Below are 23,630 nucleotides of genomic sequence, written 5' to 3'. Positions count from 1 at the left end.
TTGCAAGACACTGGATCCCCAGTTTAGATTTTATTTTCTTTTATCCGTACTAAATCCTGATTTCCTCTTCCGCAAGAATAAGAGTCTCTACAGCTAATCAACTATACTTTGAATACACTGAAAAGTTAAATCACTGCAGCCACCATGGCTACAGATGGAGGGAGGCACAGTGGGGGGCAGGGGGTGGTGTTGATCCATCATCTTTCAACTGAAACAAAGAAAGGGGAGAAGGAGGATGCACAGAAAGCCTCTGAAGGCAATTACAGACCAGCAGTCACTTGAGAGCTGGTCGGAACTGCAGACTCAGACCCTACCTGGACCTCCTGATTCAGAATCTGCATTTTAATAAGATCCTCAGGTGACAGGTATGCACAAGGAGGTTAATCTCCCACACACACACACATTTTATTCCCCACTGTGCCTGGGGAATCTGCCTGGCTCAAACATGTCCTCCAGCAAATTCAGCTTAAACTTTTTACTCAAAGAGGCCTTCCCAATCCCCAGACTAGGTCAGCTATATGCCATATATGCTCTGAGCCTCTGTATTTCTCTCCCATAGAATTCATCACAACATTAAATAGCATAACGAATTGTATAGTATCAGTTTTCCACTCCATGGTGCAAGCTCTCTCCGGGCAAGGGCTACATCTATCTTATTCACCACGGTAGCCCCAGAGCCCAGAACAAGACCAGAGACAAAGTAAGCATTCAGTGTTTTTTCTGAATAAATGAATGGTCCTAGTATGTATCAAGCACAAGTATCAAGTGCTAGACTTTGGAAAGAAGGGACAAAAACAATTAAAACACAGTCCTTGTCCTTAAGCAGCTCATAGCTTAGTGGATTTTTGTTGAAGCTAACGAGAGAGCCAAGCTCTTAAGAGTATGCGCTGCATTCACAGCTGTTTTTCCGCCAAATGACAACAGGTAACCCAAAGGTTGTCTAAGGCCTTACAGGGAACCCCTCCCTAGCATGACCTACAGGCAAGCGCGTCCTCACCTAACCCTCCGCTCAAAGATTCTCCCCTCCCAGCGTTCAGTACTTTGTCCAGCCCTCTCTCTCTGTCCTAAGGCAGCTCCAACAGTCTTCAGCATCATTTTCTTCTCCCCTAAGAAGTTCGTGTTTCCTCTGGGAACATTTTCTTCAACCCGCTTTCTTCATCAGCCCTCTTATTATGAAATGTCAAATTTCCCTGTTACATCCTTTAAGAATGTTTTACCTAACTCACTTCCAACCACTCGATTATTTCCTGCGAGCTATGAAGTCTACTGTCAACAGAAACCATTCAAATCTATGTCCCAGACCACACTGGAGAAATCTCCTGGTTAACTATTCGATACTGAATTGTTCTCCCACTTTCCTCAGTCACTTCCTATATTCCCCAAAGAGATACTCTGTCTGAACAAATACTGTCATCTCTTCTAGGATTATATTTTCGATGATTCTTATATTTATTCTTGTTTAATAGACAAGAATCTCTTGAGAGATTTACATCCCAAAGCCAAATACCCCGGTAACAAAAATGCTTAAACTGATAGCGATGAGAATAACATTTTTTCATTTTATCTCCAGGGAGGAAGCTCACAGAGAAGTATTAGTGGAGGCAAAGAACACACTGACAAGAAGGGAAGTGCTCAGTGGAGAAGACAAGAACAAGCTGAAGCTACTATCAAGGCAGCTCACAGCCCTGTCCAAGGGGCTCAGAACCCACTCCGCCTTCCCAACCAGACCCCAGTTAGAGCATAATACAGCCACTAAAAACACCGAATTCTAGACACTAAGACTTTGATGTAAAGATCTGTTCTAAGCACTGCTTGTACACCAAGTATTACAGATATGTTCGTGTGCCTGTCATGAATGGGATTAAACATTCCAAGGGCATGCCTTCTGAATATTTTCCACATGCCACCCTGTAATACTGTTTACCAAACAATGACAAACTGGAACCCTAGCCCAAAGATTTGGTTTGTGGACTGTGGGAAATTTTAAGGCACTTTAAAAAGTCACCAATTGTTTTCTTAAATGCTTCAAAATACACACTTCTAGGGTGTCCGGCCTTAGCCTACTTTGTGGGTTTCAAATCACCAGTGCCTTTTTTGGTTCAGATACACTTTGCATATCTGCCCACTCCACGTTTCAGAACTGCTAGAAAATGTGAGAGGAAGGTTAAGGTCTTATTTCTCTTGAATTGATGCACTGGCACTGCAGGTATCGGAGGCAACTCCCCAAAGACAGGTCTTCTGTTAAGGAAGCTCAAGAAAAAATGTGTTCTGAGGCCAAAGATATTTCCTCCCCACTTCAGGGGCAAATGGAGATGAAGCAAATTGCCAAGGCAGGGTGGAGAGGCCGAGGTTGCATTTCAGGGGCTACTCAGCTAACAGGGTCTGTACGTCCAGCCCTCCCCACCCTTTAACTCTCGTGCCTCCTCCCCAACTCCAATGCTCAGAGGAAGGACAGAAGTGTAACCAAAAACCTGATCCAGAAGCGGGGAAAGCACAGCTACTGCTTTCCCAGCCTCAATGGCCACAGCTGCTGTCATCTTATTTCTCCTCCTCAGAGCACTGCCATCACTGCATCCCTGAGCAAAAGGTACACTAGGCAAAATAGCAAATCATAATCCCATGATTAAAAGGGGGGTAGGAGGCACCAGACAGATACAGCTAAGTGAAAGTATATCAGACTCTTGCAACATTCTAGAGGAATGACGATTATTGCATTTACTGTTCCTCGGAATTGCTCCTGTAAAGCCATGCACATTTATTCTTAGAACTAATTTATAGCAAACGGATGCTGGATCATTGAGCATAATACTCAATATTGTTCAGAATGAATCGTCTCTCAAGAATATCTAATATATTTATTTTGGCTTATATGTAGGACTGACTGTAGAACTTGGGAAAGTCAAGCAACTTCTGTGCTACCCATGAAAAGCATTAATGTTCCCATTTTATTGTCCAAACTTCTTTGGAAACTTTTCCTATTTGAAATGTTGATAGTCAATTTTAGATGTCAAAATAAAGAAGTACAAACCACACATCTACCATAAACCTTTCAGAGTCCTTTATTGCTAAATTAATGTACCATCCCAAGATTCCCCTTACTATTAAAATCCTTCAGAGAGTGGGATGAACGCCATTATCACCTAACACAGCTGAAGATTACAAGTGGTCATTCCTTCCCCACTATATGCTGGTGTGCCCAGCCCACCCCCATCCTTAACCATCATGCACAGATTTGCACACCTCTTCAAGAAGTTAAACTAAGGCTATCTGGCCATGATCTGGAATTTGCTTACAAGTACTGCCCAGAAGAGACTGCTCCTCCATTTTTATTAAAAAATGCCAATAGGGCTTCCCTGGTGGCGCAGTGGTTGGGAGTCCGCCTGCCGATGCAGGGGACACGGGTTCGTGCCCCGGTCCAGGGGGATCCCACATGCCGCGGAGCGGCTGGGCCCGTGAGCCATGGCCGCTGAGCCTGCACGTCCGGAGCCTGTGCTCCGCAACGGGAGAGGCCACAGCAGTGAGAGGCCCGTGTACCGCAAAAAAAAAAAAAAAAAAAAAAAATGCCAATAATATTCTACTTACCCTATACTATCACTAAAGCCCACCTCTTTGATTCCCCTCACCGTTTTTTTTCTTTTGGTTTCTTTCCTTTCAAAATAAATGAAAGTTTTAAACACATAAAGCATAGAAATTTCACAAGAAAGTTTATGGGCAGCTCAGACTCCTGGGGCATCTTTACTATGTTTAGCCTCGTGCCATCAACCCCTTTCAAAAACCGATTTTCCCTGTTCCTCAGATAATCTTGAGTCCCAAGTTTATTATTCTCTCTACACTGGCTTTCAGCTTCATCCTGTTGATAATCAGGGAAACATTTTCTTCTGACACGAGAGTAGGAGAGGTACTTTCATTCAGAGCACCAGTCCGGGGACGCTGAAGAATTCAATGGAAGCCGAGCGGTCTGGCCGGCAGCCCCGCACTGGCTCTGTGACGCGCTGGCATGAGATGACTAACACCCGGGCAGGGCAGGCTGAACCGGGAGCCGGGCCTGGGCTCCAGAGAGCCTGCGGGAGGTCTCAGGAGAGTCTAAAGCTCTCACAGGAGAGGAGTTTAACAAGATAACTCGGCTTTTAAGTAACAGAGGCAGCCCCCTGGCCTCTGGGCTGCAAAAGGGCTCACCTGCCAGGAGTAATAACACAAGCAATTACTGCACACAGAATAATAAAGCTCAGCGGGATTCCCAGGTACTCGGATGGAGTCTCCCTCCCCCTTACTTACACAAAGGGGGAAGGAATGGGAGGAAGAAATGCCCCACTTTCCATGAAGACCGGGACAGTCCTAATTAGGTAAGCAGCTAAATTACACTTGACAGAGTAAGTCACTGTTTTGGGTGGTTGCCAAAAATAAAAATGCCCCTGGTATTAAAGGTTATATATAAAACAATGCATCCTCCCTCTCCTGGAACAGAATTCATAAAGTTTAAAAGTTCACTAACATCACATTCCAGAGACTGGAAACAGACTTAAATGTCTCGCTTCTCATTCCTTTCTCTACCACAAACTTCCAGCAGGCCTTCCTCACTTTAGGCAAGTTTCCTTCAACTTGCACATCGACAGCAGATTGCTCACAGCTGCTTTCACGAACATCTGAGCATTCCCACCTGGACCTACCCATTTCTGCTGCCTTTTATCTCATCCGTTTTATTCCTCTGCCTCTGTCAAGACCTGTCACTTTCACCGTCTCCCCAGAAGGGATGTTTAAAACAGAGAAACTGATCTGAAAATATCACATCTGATTTTTCCAACCCATCCGTTCTCCAAGAAAACCTTCGGTATTTAACTTCACGAGGTCCCCCTTCCACCATAAAACAAGGTTACCTGCCTCTACTTAACAGCATTTTAATGAGAGAGACACCTAAAATCTCATCAGCCCAAACCTTTACCCAGAATCAGGTGCACAGCCTGGTCTCAAGCCTGGGCTGCCTGTGCTCCATGAAAGCCTGGAGACCCTCCACCCCGCCCCAGGCCATCCTAGCAGCTACTTAAAAAACCATCTACCTTCTGTTTATTTTGGCCTCTGTTGAACTATGCCAGCCCACACTCTTTCTCCCAGACTTGACTCTTCTTACTAAACCCATTAAACATACATTTTTTGTTTTGTTTTGTTTTTTGCGGTACGCGGGCCTCTCACTGTTGCGGCCTCTCCCGTTGCGGAGCACAGGCTCCGGACGCGCAGGCTCAGCGGCCATGGCTCACGGGCCCAGCCGCTCCGCGGCATGTGGGATCTTCCCGGACCGGGGCACGAACCCGCGTCCGCCGCATCGGCAGGCGGACTCCCAACCACCGCACCACCAGGGAAGCCCTAAACATACATTTCATCACTCAAATCAGAACACTTTGAGAGTGAAAACGGGGAGTTACTGATAATTGTGCCAAGACAACAGCCCTGGGCAAACTGGGATGTAAGTTGCCCTGTCCTAACAAAGGTGGGAGGCCAGGTAAGGGGCTGTTCCTTGCAAATAACCAATTTATGCTGGTCCTACACATTGTTCCTCTCTGCCAATCTCCCAAAGAGGACCAGAAAACGCCCAAACAAACTAGTCCACCTCGGGGCAAAGAAAACAGAAAATGTTTTATGTTGTAGTGGAAAATTTTTTCGAAATATATCAGCTTCAAGTTTTGATCCTTTGGGGGTGGAGACGAAATGCAGCCCAGTCCTAAAGCAGCAGAGGCTAGAGGGTTCCTGGGAGGATGGGGCAGGAGTCAAAGGAAACCAAAACTTTGCCCGTCGTATTTTTGCCTGATTAGCCTCACCTGCACCGCTGAACCACAACTAGTATTCACACATACAGCTGCCCTTTTCCACGTGTTACCTAAATTTGTTTAATCTTTCCTAACAGTTAAATGAATACCTCCAAAGCTCAGAAGGTTACACATTTGCCAGTGCACAGTTTCAGCTAAGCCAGGGCTTCCCAGACTTTTAAAGATTCCAGACCAGTAGAGTTTCCCCCACTTCCAAAAATTAAGGACTGACATGTTATACATTTCTTATTTGTACTGAGGACATGAAAGAAAACAAAGGCCATCACATTATTTATAAAGTAAAGGACATTTTAGCCAAAAAAATAATAATAGTAAGAATATAATCTCAAAATTAAAGCCAGTCCTTCAAATTGAACCGCCTTAACATCACAGAACTTGCCTGGCGCCCGTCGTCCTCTCATTTTACCTCAGCTGGCTCCAATTCCAGTCCCATCTGAGCTGGGGACAGATCCGGAAAGTGCTGGACTACTAACACCAGCCAATGGTCAGAACACCGCTTTCTCTCACTCATTTTATCAGCAACAACCCCATGAGGTGAGCACTGTTATTATGCTCGTTTACAGGCAAAGCTGGAAGGTAAAGGGTAAAGTCACTTGCTAATAGCCAGTGAAGCTAATGACGTGGGCCACAGCCATCCCAGAAAATCAGTTTGGTTCTGCCTCAAGACACAACTTATGTGTCTGTTTCCCAAAGTGTGGGCTTGTTTAAAAAACAAACCAAGAAAAACTGGTTTAGGTGGTATATGATCCCTGTATGTATGTACCAGCATTTAATATTTATACATAAGTAAGAAATGTCTCCTGTCCCCTTTTCAATTCTCTTTCAATCCTTTCTGTTAAACGAAGTTTCAGTTTGGCGGCAGGAAGCCTTTAGCACACCTCTACCACTTGTTACACACTTCCTTGAGAGCCCGCTGTGAAACGCTGTACCTAGCTAGAGTTTAATAACACTCGCTGTTTAGTTTTCACTGTGGGGTTTTTCTAAAGGTACTTTCTAGTAAGTAGTAACCAGGAAGTAATACTGGTTTCCCATTTTCAATGGTGAAATCATTTCCTTTAAAAATAATATTTCAATTTTTAAAATAGCTGATTGCCCCAAAGATTTTCACACTAAATAAAAGTAGAGGCAGTGTTCCAATATGCTAAAAATATGGGAGGGGCAGCACACACACACCGGAAGCCCCGGAAACTGGAGGTAAACCATCAGCAGGGTTGAGACTAGCTGGACCAAAGGCTGAAAACAAGACTCCCCTGCTTCAGCCTCTCCAAACAACTCTAAAAATGGCCGGCTTTCCCCGTGCAGGATGTGTCAGGCTCACCACCACTACCACCCCACCTACTAATCCAAGAAAATGAGGAAGAGCTATGTACCAGACTGTAGGAAAGAAAAGTCAGGCCTCTCACAGGACCTTGCCTCTGACCTCCTCCTGTCATCCAGAGGTAGGAAGTTGCACCCTTTCTTAGCCAGGGAGCTCTCTAGAACCCAGAGAGAGCAGGTAAGGCTAAAGCTCTAAGAGCCTACTCTCCTTTAAGTTCAAGACCTCAAAACATCTGGAGGCCTTCAAGCAATAAAAGAGTAGTGATTTAATGATCCCCAGGAGCGGAGCCCTGCCCTCCACTGAAAAGATAGCGGTTTTCAAGGATACTGACTGGGGGAAATAGACTGCCAACCGTGAAAGGATTAATGAGTGTAAGGAGAGGATAAGCTGTATTTTGCCCTAAATCTAATCTAAGATGATCCTGGTAGGATATAAAAAGGTGAAGTCTAAGTAAAGCGCCCCCTACAACTACCGAAAACATTAAGCACACTTCTAAGAATCTATCTTAGGGAAATGCCAACACAAGGACACGAAGATGTATCAAAGAATGTTGATATATCAACAGGAAAAAAGTTGATAAGCAAACACACCCAAACTATGGAATACTCCTCAAACGTTAAAGAATGAGGTAGATGTATAATTATGACACAGATAGTTATGACAATTTAAAAAAGAAAGTTACAGGACTCATTACGACCTCATTTCTGTTTGTTTGTTTGTTTGTTTAAAAAGGGAGAGTGTACATATCTGCATGAACAACTGTGGGAAGAACATTTACTTAGGGAATGAGAATGAATGGTAGAAAACTCGTAAGGAGGGCAGAGAGAGATTTTTGCATTTAACTTTACATACTTCGATACTGTCTGAAGCCTTAGGAACAAGCATGAAGTCGAAAATTTAAATACCAATAATTATGAAATTACTAACACTGGATGGCATTCACCTGAGCATGTGGAAGTATTTCAGGGATGAACTAGAAAACTGCTGGTCAAAAGAAGGAAAGGCCACCAAGGAACTGCAAATGTGACCCTTAATCATAAGGACCTCAAAGGCTTGAGAATTACAAGAAAGTTTTATTCACAAATTAGACAAGCTAGTGGAATAGAAAGTAAAGACTGGGCTTCCCTGGTGGCGCAGTGGTTAAGAATCCGCCTGCCAACACAGGGGACACGGCTTCGAGCCCTGGTCCGGGAAGATCTCACATGCCGTCGAGCAACTAAGCCTGTGTGCCACAACTACTGAGCCTGCGCTCTAGAGCCCACGAGCCACAACTACTGAGGCCGTGTGCCACAACTACTGAAGCCTTTGTGCCTAGAGCCCATGCTCCGCAACAAGAGAAGCCACGGCAATGAGAAACCCATGCACCACAACGACGAGCAGCCCCTGCTCACCGTAGCTAGAGAAAGCCCGCACGTAGCAACAAGGACCCAAAAATAAATAAATAAATAAATAAAATTTTTTTTTTTTTTTAAGTAAAGACTAAGACCACCAAAGAGGTCATTGTCATTTTGGGTTTTACTGGTGTTGTTCTTGTTAAGAACGGGGCTTATAAACAAGAAACAGGATGGATACAAATAGAGAAGCCAAAAAGCCCGTATGTGTGGTTCTGCAGGATTCTAAGAGCAGAAAGTAAGGAGCAGAGAAGCTTCATGTTTGTAGATGACACTAAAGACTTCCATGGTAATAACGTGCCAAGTTATGGGTGCCAAATTATAGGAAGATCTGGGGAATCTATGCAAATAGAAGGAAAAGTGGCAAATGAGTGTTAAAATGAGCATATGGCCTAAATCAGGCATATAAAACAACTCCTCAGCTGTCAGTTATGACCTAGGAATAGGCTCTCGGAGTCACTGTAAATGGACCCCTGAGAACGTCAGCCTAATATTGAGCTACAGATTAAAAGCAATGCAAAGTGTCCTGGGAGCCATCGAGACAAGTGCTAAAAAGAAACAAAGAAGCTACTAACCCCTCTCGTATAAAATTCAGAGGCACTGGCCCCCAAAACATACGCTTCTTTTGTCATTTATGTCCTGCCCCTTCAACTACATACAGCACAGGAGTTAAACAAGATCATTGGGTCTCAAATGCCAGCCCCTGGATGAATCCCAAACGGATTCTTTCAGAATCACTTAGGAGTGGCTTTTTTAAAATACGGATTCCCGGGAATTCCCCGCTCGTCTGGTAGTTAGGACTCCACGCTTCCACCGCAGGGAACTAAGATCCGCGTGGCGCACAGCACAGCGGGGGGAAAAAAAAGAATAAAATACAGATTCCCAAGCCACACTTGCAGAGATTCTAATCCAGTGCCTCAGAACGGCCTTCTAGGTGGTCCTGATGCAACGACCTGTTTAGAAAATCACTGGCCTCCTTCTGTCTCTCTAAATCTACTCCCAGAAAGGATGTAAGAAAGCTTACAATAAAAAATAAACTGAAGGGGCTTCCCTGGTGGTGCAGTGGTTGGGAGTCCGCCTGCTGATGCAGGGGACAGGGGTTCGTACCCCGGTCTGGGAAGGTCCCACATGCCTTGGAGTGGCTAGGCCCGTGAGCCACGGCCACTGAGCCTGCGCGTCCGGAGCCTGTGCTCCGCAACGGGAGAGGCCATAGCAGTGAGAGGCCTGCGTACTGCAAAAAAAAAAACAACAACAAAAAAAAAAATAAAAATAAATAAAAAATAAAAAATAAACTGAAGAAACCATGGGAGGAACTACCAAGAATAGATTAAGATGATTCCTATACTAGCACATGAAATGGAAGTGGGAAAGATCTGCAACACAATGAGAATGATCTAAAGGAAGAGGCTTTGGCCTCAGAGTGTGAAAACCAGAGCTCAGAACCCAACCAAGCCCCATGCTCCCACCAGACTCCCACAAACAAGAGCAGGACCAGAATAAACTCTCCCCATGAGCTACAGGTTCCCTGAGTGTCCTCCTCATCCCCACCCTTCGCAGGTCGAGACCTGCTGCCCCAAGAGAATGGCTGGGTGTTCGGAAGCAGAGGTGAGACTGCATAAATAAAACCCACTGGTACCATGTTTCTCTGGGTCCCAAGCAACCACTCCCACTAGCCTATCCCGACACCACCACTGAAGCCAGGAATCTCCATGGCTCAATTCTACCCACAGTCCAGCCACTCCAGTGTCTGATCATTTAGTCTGATTCAAATTCTAACTCTGGTCTTCCACACTAGAAAACCATAATTCAACTAATCTACCTTCTCAAAACAAAACAAAACAAAAAACAAGCAATGGGAATAGAAAATATGTCTCCTGCAGGATAAGCAGCAATTCAAAGTGAAGTCTACCAGAAGGCGTAAGATCTCTCAGCTTTGATCCATGCCTGAAAGACATGTAATACAGGGCTTCGTTCTTATACATTTGCAGCCTTTGGGGGCTATAAGGAGCTAGAGATGATGAGTCCAACCACTTCATTTAAGAGAAAAGAAAAGAGCCTGAGAGGCAGGCTACCTTACCCCACAGCACACAGCTGCAGAACAGCAGCATCTGGCCTAGAACCTGTGTCCCCTTAATCCCAGGTCCATGATCTCTCTTCTCTTCCAGGTTGCTTCCCAGGGACAATGTTAATGCACTGGATTTATTAACCTGAAGCACAGTTCCCCAGATCTCCTCAATTTCTCCTATTACACGAGGTTGGTGTTACAAGACCATCCCGAGCAGGCTACTTCCCACATAGAGAGAACGCAAAGGCACCTCAAACTGTGTTAAGGCATAAAGAGAGAGGAGATGGTGCCTTAAAGTCTCAGTCATAAGCATGTAAATGGAGAAAATGTGCCAAGCCCAGTTTATATCAGAGACTGAGCATCTCAAAAATGACATCTCAAAGTGTCATCTAAATTTTCATTAGGTTTATTTTCCCTGTAAGTTGCTTAACTTCCTAATTTTTAAAAATTGCCAACTGAAATCTCTGGGGGGTTTTTTCCTAAACATTAGAGCTAAGTGAGAAAAACGTGACATTAATTTATCATATTGAGTCTCACTGAAAGTAAGTGAATCCCCACAACACTCCATCTGCATCAAATGTTCACAACCTGTGATTCTGCATCAATTTCCACTGTAAGAACAAAAAGCATACGTCAGTCTCCCAAGAGAGGAATTAGCAACAGAAACCGGGGCGGGGCAGTGGGGGGACCTGGGTGGGTATCCATCTCCAAACAAGGAATAAGAGGAAAAGCTACCTAAGCCCAGAAAAAGTTGAAAGAGTTGAATCCCTTTACTTCATTCCTTGTCCCTGATAAGGCAAAAAATTTCCTGCAATATTTAGCTATGCTCTCCCTTGAAAAAATGAAACAAAATAAATCCAAAGACCAGATTCCAAAGGATATCTACTGAACACCCTGCTAAAACCATACCTGTCAGCTGGACTGCTAGCCCATGCTGATAAGTAAGTTTCACAACAGGCCTTAGAACCTTCTTACCGGGATTCAAAAACCTGGCCAATTTTCTCTTCTGAACTTACCGATGAAAACTAAAATGTTCACTTATTTCCCAAATTTCACTCCCCAAGTAAACTGGGGCACAGACGCGCCAAACCATTTGCCTCATTATTACCAGCACTGATCGCTACCCGGCCTCAGGAGTCCCCACTCCTGTTAATGAGCCACACTGCTCATGAGCTCTTCTCTCCTGACCGTTAGTTTGAGCTCTGAAGCATGCTACTTTGCTTTTCACCATCACTGTTACCTAAAGCTTGCTAGGTTAAAAGTGTTGCCAGAGGCCAGAGCTACTACATTCCAGGCAATAAAAAAAAATGATGTCAGGAGCATAAACACTGACAGGTTCTCGTTGCTATGTAACTCTTGCTAAGCCTGCTCTTGGCATTTATCTTCTCATTCAGGTCCTGTCCACTGAAAGGTGGGTACCTTGGGAATACACAGGATTGGCTGATAGGAAGTCAGAAAACCTTAGTCTTGGGACTTCCCTGGTGGTCCAGCGGTTAAGACTCTGCACTCCCAATGCAGGGGCCATTGCAGGGTTCCATCCCTGGTCAGGGAACTAGATCCCGCATGCCACAGCTAAAGATCCCACATGCCACAACTAAAGATCCCACGTGCCACAACTAAGACCCAAATAAATAAATAAATCTTAAAAAAAAAACAAACCTTAGTCTTGGCCCTGTAAGAAACATGAATATGACCAAGAGCAAGTATTTTTTTAAATCAATCTCTCATCAGTTATATTTATTCAGTAGACTTAATGTCTGCTACTGATCTCACCAGGATACCAGAACAACCATCACCTCTGCTGCCTTTCCACCTTTTATCACCGTAAAACACATATATTAATAGCTCAGGTTAAACCCATACCATTTATGTGAAACAATGAACTTGAAGAAACTGAAGAGCTACTATAAAAATTCTGAAAATAATCACCAATGGAGACCCTAGGACCTTTACACTTGCTGTTCCCTCTGCCGGGAACTCTTCCCCTATGGCTGGTTCTTTGATGTCCATCAGATCTCAGCTGAGGGAAGCCTTTCCTGTCTAAAGGAGCCACCCCTCCCTTCCTCCCAACCACTCCGTCCCACTCCCCTACCGGAAATCACTATCTTATACTATCATCTTCTTGTTTACTTGTTGATTGTCTATCTCCTCCATGAACCCGTAAGGGCAAGAATCTGATTTACTTCTTTACCACTGGTTCTCTAATACCCAGACAGTGCTTGACACAGATGATCAATAAAATTCGTTCAAGAAAGGAAATATGGGCCTCCCTGGTGGCGCAGTGGTTGAGAGTCCGCCTGCCGATGCAGGGGATACGGGTTCGTGCCCCGGTCTGGGAGGATCCCATATGCCGCGGAGCGGCTGGGCCCGTGAGCCATGGCTGCTGAGCCTGCGCGTCCGGAGCCTGTGCTCCGCAACGGGAGAGGCCACAACAGTGAGAGGCCCGCGTACCACAAAAAAAAAAAAAAAAAAAAAAAGAAAGGAAATATGATTGCTCATCATTCTATATCATTAGTTAGTACATGGCAGCAGCCACTGTTAGCATGACTAGAGCCAGATGGATGCTTCCTTTTCATACAGGAAAAATGACAGAAAGCCTTTAAGACATAGCAAAAACTTAGTGCTCCTTTACTTACAATTCTGATTGAAAGCTACCATGCTCACATGCTGGGAAGTGGGCAATTTTAAGACTAGAGGGAAAAGCCTTCCATCCTATTCCACCCACTTCTTTGCAAATGGCCCTACTAAAATATTGTTACTCGGCCACCTTGTCCCTTTGAATAGTAGAATAAGAGTGTTTTAAGTAGCTTAGCAAAGGTGTTTTTCTTTCACAGTCTGCATGAGCTAAGTGCACATAGGAAGGAACAGATTAATAGACTACTACTCTATCCCCACTACACTCTGGAAAGACACATACTTCTTAGCTCAGAAATGTAGGAAACACTTAGCTATAATGATCTAAATTATAGGCAGCATTTCCTACAAGCTGTACACTGGAGAAATTTCCACTAAGCTACTCACCAGGAAGCCTACATCCCGCTTCACAACAACCTGGCAGCACAATTCCTGTCGAAGGAGGAAACTGTGGCCATCTCCTCCTTTAGGTGTCCCAAGGCTTACGCATCAAGTGAGAATCTTGGTTCTTAGCATAAAACCAAAGACTGGCAGAGGGACCCTTTCCCCCTTTTAAATGGGGCGGGGTGAAATGGGAATTGAGATTTGGCCTTCCACACCATAAGCAGGATAAGATATGCTGCTTCCATGGCTGCTTCTGATAAGCACAGAAGATTCAAGAACCGCTTTATCCTGCTATGTCCTCCTGCTTGAAAAGACATGCAGACGTAAGATAGGAGGGTTAGAGTGAAGACTTCGAAAAGGGCTCTATCCCCAAGACAGAAGTAAATGGGGACAGCAAAACCAGCGAAAATAGCCATCTCTAAGTAGCTGCTAAGTGGGGTGACTGAATTTTATACTCAGTACCCCAAGACTTCTCCCAACCTCTATTTAACATGTGCTGACAACATTCTGATGCAGCTAAAGAAAGTCTAGTAATTACTCAAGAAACCCAGAGATAGAATCCTCTAGGGTTTTGAGAAAATATCTGATTTGACAAGAGACATTTACTTTCCCAGGTCCTATTTTGTCTGCCCACACAATTGCCAGTCTTATTCCAACTCAAAAAATATACAAATCCACCTTCGGTTTTTCCATCATTCCCACTGCCTTCTCAGTAACAGAAGGGCCCCACAATGCTTGTGTCAACTTACTGCCGACTTCCTCCTTCAACACATTCCAAAACCAGCTCTGTCCCTTGGCTCCCACTCTCAAGAGCAGACGCAGCCTCTACCGTCATTTAAAAAAACTGGGCAAAGGCAAAAATGTTTTACAACTTCATTCTCAGTTCTTTCTTCTTCAACCTTAAAAGAAGGAATGCAGGACTTGCTAGGACGGCAAGGCAGAGACCAGAAGAAACTTGCACTTTCCATGGCCTTGCCATGGTTCTTTGGCCAAAAAAGAGGAAGGGCGAGTACTCCTCTTCACTGCAGCAAACCTCAACCCTAGACCTTCAGACCTTCAGCTCAGCCCGAGTCCAGACAAATCTCAGCCTGAAAGGCCCGCCTCTGGTTAGTCAGTTTCTGCCCCTCAACCCAAAGGCAAGCAAAGCAGTGGCCACTATTTTCCTATTCATCCAACTATTTCCTCCACACTTTCCTCTGTCACAGAGCCCCATCTTCCCTTGAAGTTCTTACAAAGCAGTTCCTGGTACCACTGGAAACGATTACTCTCCAGGAAAATACAACTCTGCTTAGCAGAAGAACTTCACACAGAGCAATTGGCCAGGGGTCGCTTTTTCATTCCAGACAGGCTTCGGAGCCTGGCACAATTCTGCCTGTCGCTCTGCAGTTCACCCAGCTTCCCTCACCTAATCCCTGCCTGGAACTCACCCACCCACCCCTTGCAGCTTGGTCACAGAAGAACAGCAGTATAGGTGACTCTACCACTCAATCTTCAAAGCCTCCGTCCAACCCTAACGTGTCTTCCGCACCACACTCCTTTCCACGTTAAGGACCACAAGGACCACAAGCACCAAATAAAGTCACTTAGCACAACAGCAGCTCCCAGACAAGACAGGAGTAACATCTAATCTTTCCTTCACTCAAATACAGTCAGCTTCACTTTCCTGCAACTTTGCAGCCATGCATCACTGGCCCTGCCCTCTGCTAACGACATGCCCTGGGGTCAGAGGCACTGTACTATGATGTTCAAGAGCCTGTGCTTTAGCAGACAGGCCTGGGTTCAAGTCCCAGCTCTGCCTATAATTACCAATTAAAAAGTACCTGTCCTGGGGTAAACGACTCTTTCTAAATCTCAGATTACATACCGGTAAAATGTAGCCAATGATCCTATCTACTTGTTAGGTATTATAAATGAGATAATACAAACAGAATACTCAGCTCAAGACATGAGCCTTAATAAACAAGTGATTGTTGATATTCAGTATCCCCAGGAGTAATCTGTGGGCAGACATCATCACCCCATAGAATCCAGATGCCCTGGAAACCTCCAGCATTTGTAGAAGCAAAAATATGTTCAGCCTCCTTCCACTCCCACCCCACAAATAAGGGGGGCCTTTAAGAAAAATTCAAGCCTTAGCAAAGGAAAAAACTCAGAAAGATTCACTCAGTGCTGCCAATTCCACTACCAGACCGCCAAGCACTGCTCTGTTCCTATGGTGAAGGGAAAGATCAGCGCAAATGAAAAAGCTAATTTAAGAGGAGCCACTTCAGGATAATCCTTTCATAGGTCAAGTCAGTATTTCAAAGAGGTGAAAATATGTGAACCTTGGAAATTCCCTTCTCTTTCAGTTTCTGATAAATTCTGACTCTCCGTTTATGTATAAATAAACGGGAAAGCAATACTGAAAATCCTAAGACTCTCAGCTGGAGGCAGAATATTGCTTAAGAAATGAATACATAAGCATCAGTGGGAAAAAAAAATCTTGAAATCTAATTCATACACACAAGCTGAAGAATAATCCTGAGAAAGACAATGAGCCAAGAAAACAGAATGTATTTTAAACTTTCTACAACTGTAAACCACTGCAGAGCTTTGGGACAAAATCTCATACAGAACATTTCCTGACGGAAAAGTCAGAATTGCAGTCTGAAATGTAATCTGGAAGTCTGCGGTCATCACAACCAGAAATTCTAGTAACAACCAAGAAGTGTCAGGTTCCAATATTAGGGAGTGTTGGGGGGAGGCCAATAGAGGGGACAATTGATAAAGAGAATTTATACTACAAAATTATCATGGAGCCGGGGGTAAATATTTTTTAATGACACTTGCAGGGTTTAAATTCACCATTCAAAGATGTAGGAAGGGGATATATAATCAGGCAGAAACTACGGTGTTACAGCAGTGGACTGGGAATCAGAACACTTGGGCTCTGGTCCTGGCTCCAATCCAAACCACCAGGTGACCTTAGGCAAGTCACTTGCCCTCTTCAAACTAGTCTCATCTGTAGTGAGGGAACAATAATGATCGCTAAGATTCCTACCGGCCTAACATCTTAAGAGTCAAAAAGAGGGGGAGCACAAATATGAGGAGCTCTCAGGACTACAGACTTGACACAAGAGGTGGAGGGAAAAAGACGGGAAATGAGGGCCAGAGCGCGAGAAAAGTTGGCGTAAGTAACTGAGCGTCGGTGAAAATATAAAAGCTTCAAGAAGACCAAGTACTCCAAGAGTTCCATGGAAGAGCGGACGTCAGGATCGTGAAAAACTACAAACTACTCAGCATATGCCAAAATGGACAGAGGACGGGGAGATCAGAGGACAGATACCAACAAATTATCCCCGTTAACCAATCACTAATCTATCTGTCCTGGTAAACAGCCAGGAGACTGAGTGCCGCGATCACGGAAATCGCTGTGACCCCTAATGTCACGGTGTCCGGGAGGCAAGGCACCCAGGGGAGTCCGTGTCGGCTTGCGTTTAGGGAGGGGATTCCGAGAACGGGTGAAAAGTGAGGACAGGGGCAGAGGAAAGAGGATCTGGGAAACCATGCAGGCTGGCGGGAGGGGAAGGAGCCAGCGCCAGACTCCCGCACGGTGGTGGCCAGTGGGATCGGTGTCCCGGTCCCCGCTCTCACCATCTTGACGATGCCCCGCTGCACGGTGGGGACCGCGGGTCCCCCGGAGGAGCCGCCGCTCTGCGCGGAGGAGGCCATGTGTAGCGATGGAAAACCAGCGAGTAAGACGGTGGGCCGGCGTGGAGGTGTCAGTGTGGGTGTCGGTGTTGGTGAGAGGCCGCCGCGGAGAAGAGCAGGCGGGCGACCGGCTGTGGGCGATGGACGGGACGTACGCGCCGGGCACTCACAGGAGCAGCAGCAGGACTGCCAGCGAAAGAGACGCGATCTCCGCCGCCGCTACACGTTCTACTCGCCGCGCAAGCGTGCCAGAGCGCCACTGCTCTCCGGCCAATTAGAGCCCAGAGCCCGCCGGACCCCAAGCCAATAGGCACCCTGCTCGCGGAACCCCGCCCCTCGCTCCCCAAACCTGTGGAGAGCTTCAGGAAGCGCTGAAAGAGCTGATTTGCGGTGACGGGCTAAGTCTGGGGCGGGACTTCCGGGGCAGCGGTAGTAGGTAGTGTCGGGAGGTGTAGTGGAAAGGAAAGGACACGTCAGCATCTGGCCGCGGGGCGCGGTGGGCCATGGGAGCCCCAAGGGCGGGGTCAGCCTCGTCCTCCGGCTTGGCCCCGCCCATTACGCCCAGCCCCGCGGGCCCCTGGGGAGCCCACGTGGAAGCCAGCTTTCCAGGAGGGCGCACCAGGGTTGGGGAGAGCGGACTGGGACACCGAGCCAACGAGGCCGAATCCTAGAGGGATCTCAGTACTGGTGCACACCGACTTCCGACATTTTACCTCAGCTGAAAGTGTGGGAAGAACTTGGAAAAGTCTGAACGCCGTGAAACCTACCGATGTTGGCCTTGACACAGAACGTGGCCGCGCGCCCTCCGTGTAGTCGGGAGTGTATCTCGCTCGCATTTGTGTCTTCGGTGACTAGCACTTGTTAGGCGCTCGATTAATGTTTTTTGGTGGAAAGAATAAATCTCTCTTACGGGGTGATATATCTTGTGCGCCAGTGAAGTTGCGGAAAACCTTGCTAACACTCTCCGTTGACGCAGGGTGAAGGGCCACGCCTCCTCCAACCACCCGACCCCATCCCTTCACCTAGCCCTAGTCTGTTTCGAGTAAAGTGATGGCGGGGTAGGGAGGCGCAGAGCAAAGACATATAAATGTTTACGTGAATGTTGAGAGACAACTAATATTCGTCGAGTGCCCACTATGAGGAGCCAAGGATCTTACTTTCATGCCATTTAATCTTAATCTTGAAACTTGGTCCTACACTGAGGACACTGTTTCCCCTGTAGCTCTTTTGAGAAGAGGTTATTCTCCCACACTTCACTTTTCCCAGAGGCAAGTTTTGCGGTGAGCATCTTCCAAGATGCCTAGTGCCCCTTCCATACCATTAATTTGCCATCCTCTTCAAAAAAAAAAAATCTCTGTTGTGGCTCATCCCACCTGATTATAGTACTCTCCTCCTCACTGGGGTTATTGTCTTCTCTGCCCCAAATGCCACTTTGTCATTCATTGAAATTGACACCTGGTGCACACTCTTCTCCACCCAGTGATCCTGAGCGACTTTAGCCTTTATGGGCCTGACTTCTCCAACACCCTGGCCTTGACCTCATCTTTAGTGAATTTGACCTCTGCACCCGTTCAGCTACCCTCTTTAGGACAGATGAAGCATTACAACTGCTCCATAGCTGAAACTGTAAACTCAGACACCCCATTCTCTGATCATAATTGCTGTCCTTTCTCCCTTCTCACTAAGTTACTTCTTATACCTTGTATTAGTTATCTATTGCTGTATAACAATTTACCCCAAAACTTAAGTATTAAAGCAATGAGCATTTATTATCTCACAGTTTTTGTCAGGAATCTAGGCAGGTCTTAGCTTCAAGTTCCCTCACAAGGCTGTAATCAAGCCTGGAATCGATGGGAGCTTTGGTCTCATCTGAAGGTCCCATCTGACTAAGGGAGGATCTGCATTTAAGATCGCTCAGGCAGTCATTGGCAGGATTCAGGACCTCAGTTCCCTGCTATGTGGGTCTCCCCGTAGGGCACACAGCATGGTAACTGGTTTGCATCAGAGCAAGTGAGTGAGAGAGCGAGAGGACAAGCACGAGTCTTTTTGAACCTAATCTCAGAAGTAACATCCCAGGACTTCCCTGGTGGCGCAGTCGTTAAGAATCCACCTGCCAATGCAGGGGACACAGGTTCGAGCCCTGGCCCGGGAAGATCCCACGTGTTGCAGAGGAACTAAGCCCGTGCGCCACAACTACTGAGCCGGCTCTCTAGAGCCCGCGAGCCACAACTACTGAAGCCCATGCGCCACAACTACTGAAGCCCATGCGTCACAACTACTGAAGCCCGTACACCTAGAGCCTGTGCTCCGCAACAAGAGAAGCCACCGCAATGACAAGCCCCCGCGCCGCAATGAAGAGTAGCCCCCGCTTGAGTCTCCGCTCACCGCAACTTACAGCAACAAAGACCCAACGCAGGCAAAAGAAAAAAAAAGTAACATCCCATCACTTGCCATATTCTATTAGGTGCAGCCCACACTCAAAGGGAGGAGATTACACAAGGGCATGAATACCAGGAGGGAGGATCACTGGGGATCATCTTAGAGGCTACCTATCACACACTGTTCTTTAAGTAGAATTCAAAGTCCCTGAACCTCTCTGTCCTCTTTATATCAGCTCTTTTCTGCTTTCTCCTGGTCCCTTAGACTCCATTATTTTTGCCCCTCTCCTTCCAGTATCCTCATCTCTAATCCCCATTTGTCTTCCACTGGACTCAACTGTCAAAACTCCAACTCTAGATCTCTCTGCCTTCTCCAAACCTACCACTTAACTAGAGCAAACACTCAAAGATGCAGGTCATTGCCACACTAACAATTCACAGGCTCTCACACACTGCCTGGAATTTCTTCTGTTTCCTCAACCACTTTGGTCTCCAACTCCATTGGGTCTGGTGTGTCGTTGTTTAATTAAGACTATATTTTTAGAGCAGTTTTAGTCTCACAGCAAAACTGAGAGGAGGGTACAGAGATTTCTCCATATATTCCCTGGCCCCGCACAGGCATACACTCCCTCATTATCAACATCCCGTGGTCCATTTGTTACAGTTGATGAACCTATATTGACACATCATAATCACTCAAAGTCCATAGTTTACATTAGGGTTCACTCTTGGTGTTGTACATTCTATGGGTTTAGACAAATGTATAATGGACATATATCCATCAATATAGTATCACACAGTATTTTCCCTGCCCTAAAAATCCCTGGGTCTGTTTTACAACTGATGGGAACATACTTTATAACAAAGGGAGCTCTACCTAATGCACTGTGGTAACCTAAATGGAAGGGAAGTCCAAAAGGGAGAGGATATCTGTATGTGTATGGCTGATTCATTTTGTTGTGCAGTGGAGGCTAACACAACATTGGAAAGCAACCATACTCCAATAAAAATTAATTAAAAAAAAAAAAATCCCTGGGTCTGTTTTAAACCTTTTCTGTTTTCCTCTTAACCCTGACTCCACTCTCTCCCACGCTCTCCAATAGTGTAAGGCCTCCTACTTTGGAGGGATAATAAAAACCATCGAGAACTCCCTGCATATAAAGACTCAGACGTAGAGAATGGACTTGAGGACATGGGGAGGGGGAAGGGGAGGCTGGGATGAAGTGAGAGAGTGGCATGGACATATATACACTACCAAATGTAAAACAGATAGCTAGTGGGAAGCAGCTGCATCGCATGGGGACATCAGCTCGGTGCTTTGTGACCCCCTAGAGGGGTGGGATAGGGAGGGTGGGAAGGAGACGCAAGAGGGAGAGGATATGGGGATATACATATGCATATGGCTGATTCACTTTGTTATACATCAGAAACTAACACACCATTGTAAAGCAATTATACTCCAATAAAGATGTTAAAAAGAAAAAAAAAGAACTCCCTCCATTTCCCACCACAAAAGCTAAAAACTTATCTTCCTTCTCATTCTTCTCCTTTTCTCCCTTGTTACAAAGAAAAAACTTCCTACTGCTTAGGCTAAACTCTCCGTCTATGTCCTGGATCCACCCCCTCCACCTTCTCAAGGGCGCTCAGATAATTCCCTCTCCTGTTTCATAGCCTCTCAGTTTATCCTGGATTCTTCTCATTAATATTTAAATATGCTCAGATGTCTTGCATAGTAAAAATAAATTAATTAAATTAATCTTTACTCCACATCCCTCTCCAGATAGCTCTCCTCCCTTCATAGGCAAACCCTCTCAGTGAAATCCTTTGTGTTTGTTGCCTCTACATCCTAACCCTGCATTCAGTCCTCAGCTCCTTGCGCTCTGACGATTGCTCTTATCAACTTACTGAAACTGTTCTCTCCAAGGTCACTCATGAGTGACCTTCTTGTGACTACATTCAATGGACACTTTTCGCATTTGGCAGTCACTTAGCTCTCCATAGCATTTGACATCGTACTCCCTGAAATGTCTCTTTCCTTCCCATATTTCTTATATTCCTCCCATCTCTCTAGCTATTCCTCCTCATCTCCATTGTAAATGACTCTCCTTTTGCCTACCCCTTAATATTGATGTTCCCCTGGGTTCTTCTCAAAGTATCTTCTTTTCTAGTGCAAAACATTCTTCCTGAGACATCTAATCCATTCTCATGGCTGCATGCTAATGATTCCCAAATAGATAACTCCTGTTAAAATAACTCCCTTGCGCTCCAGACCCATATGTACAAAGATACTCTGGATATCTGCCCGTGGCTGTCACCTTGGGAATTCAAATTCAACATGTCTCACAAGGAGCTCATTATCTTTCCTCCCTAGCCTCCTCTTCCCTGGTATGTGTCTCAGCCCAAATAATGAGATGAAAAGCTAGCCAGTTACAAGCCAGAAATCTGGAGATCATCTGTGACCCCTCTCTCTACCTCATTCCTTAATTCTTGGTCAGTCTCGGAAATCTGTTAGATCTACAGCAGTGCGGTGTAGCACATAAGCCCGACCTGGAGCAAGACTGCCTGGGTTCACATCCTAACACTATGTAACCTTGAGCAGGCTGTGTGGTATCTCTGTTCCATGGATTTCTCCTCTGTAAAATAGAGATGGTACTAGGACTTACCTCCTAGGGTTGTTCTGGTCTTGAGGATTGTATGCGTTAGTATATGCTAAACGCATAGAACACGGCCTGGATATATGTGTTAAATTTGCTGTGATTATTATTAAGTATCTCCTGTTGCTTAAGCCTGACATATTTTCACCCGGGTCACTGCCCTAGGCTTATAATAGAGCTCCCTGACATCAGGGAGCTTCCTTTACCTACACCCCACCCATTCTTCCTACTGCAGCCTAAGTGACATTTCTAAAATGCAGATCTGATCAGGCCTTTCTAGTCCCTAAGCCCCTCCCGTGATTTCTCTACACCAGTTCTTCTCTCACAGCTCTACCCTTCCACAGTGTGCCCAGGCCAAGTGAACTTGGTTTTGGCCTTTCAAGACCACACTCCTTGGCCTCCAGGGCTTTGTGCCTACTTTTCCATCTGCCTGGAGCACTCTCTCCATCCCTCTTTCCTCCCCCCTGCCCTGACTCACTTCCCGTTTCCCCATCCTTCAACTCCCCACTTAGAAATCAGAATGTCTCCCCTGGAAGGCACTGAGAAGAATGCCTTTCCTCAGGGTAGGATTGTTTTGTTTTTTCTCCTACTCTTGATCTGTTAGAGCACTTATGAGATTGTAGTATCATTGTCTCTTTCCCTTTGAAAATGTCATCAGACTGTGTCTAATTTCCTTACAGTGGAATTCTGAGGCCATGCCTGGCACAGACAGCTGCTCAGTATATATCTGTGAATGAATGAATGACAGGGACTTCCCTGGTGGTCCAGTGGTTAAGACTCCGCGCTTCCACTGCAGACAGCACAAAGTTTGATCCCTGGTCAGCGAACTAGGATCCTGCATGCTGTTCGGCGCAGCCAAATAAAATACAACAAAATAAGTGAATGACAGAAAAGTATTATCATATTCATTTCACCTGTAAGGAACTATAGATTCAAGTAGGATGTTTGTTGAAGGTCACATGGCTAGAGAATTAGTAGAGAAGGGATTTGACACTAGTTCTTGTGACTCTAAAACTCATGTTCACTCTGCCATTAGTAATGGAAGGAGACTTAGAAAACCTTAAGGTGACTCCTGTGTGGTGGAGAACTTCAACACATACCGCCCCCCACACACACACACTATCTAGAGATGGACAAGATTCATTTAAACAAACAAACAAACACCCTATTTTCTGTACTCCTTTGAGAGTAAATCTAGGAAATATATCCGCAGTAGTAATAATGGCCAAAATATATTGAGCACTAAATACTAAACAGACTCTATGCAGAATGCTTTCCCCTACATTACATAATTTAA

The 23,630-nt window shown here is 45.6% G+C and overlaps 1 protein-coding gene across 1 annotated transcript in view; it reads right to left on the bottom strand.

Annotated features, from left to right (window-relative positions):
* Positions 1-17,337, bottom strand: part of SND1 (staphylococcal nuclease and tudor domain containing 1) — a 424,144-nt gene extending 406,807 nt beyond the window's left edge. Inside the window, exon 1 of the mRNA XM_079711118.1 lies at positions 17,245-17,337. Coding sequence (XP_079567244.1) covers positions 17,245-17,322 — 78 coding nt within the window. The 5' untranslated portion in view covers positions 17,323-17,337. The remainder of the gene's footprint in view (positions 1-17,244) is intronic.
* Between the last annotated feature and the right edge of the window lie 6,293 nt (positions 17,338-23,630).

The sequence above is a fragment of the Hyperoodon ampullatus genome, assembly GCF_949752795.1.
Source record: "Hyperoodon ampullatus genome assembly, chromosome: 9".
Classification (NCBI taxonomy): Eukaryota; Metazoa; Chordata; class Mammalia; order Artiodactyla; family Ziphiidae; genus Hyperoodon; species Hyperoodon ampullatus.
Note: the sequence above shows the minus strand (reverse complement) of the source record. Positions and strands in the feature narration are given on the sequence as shown.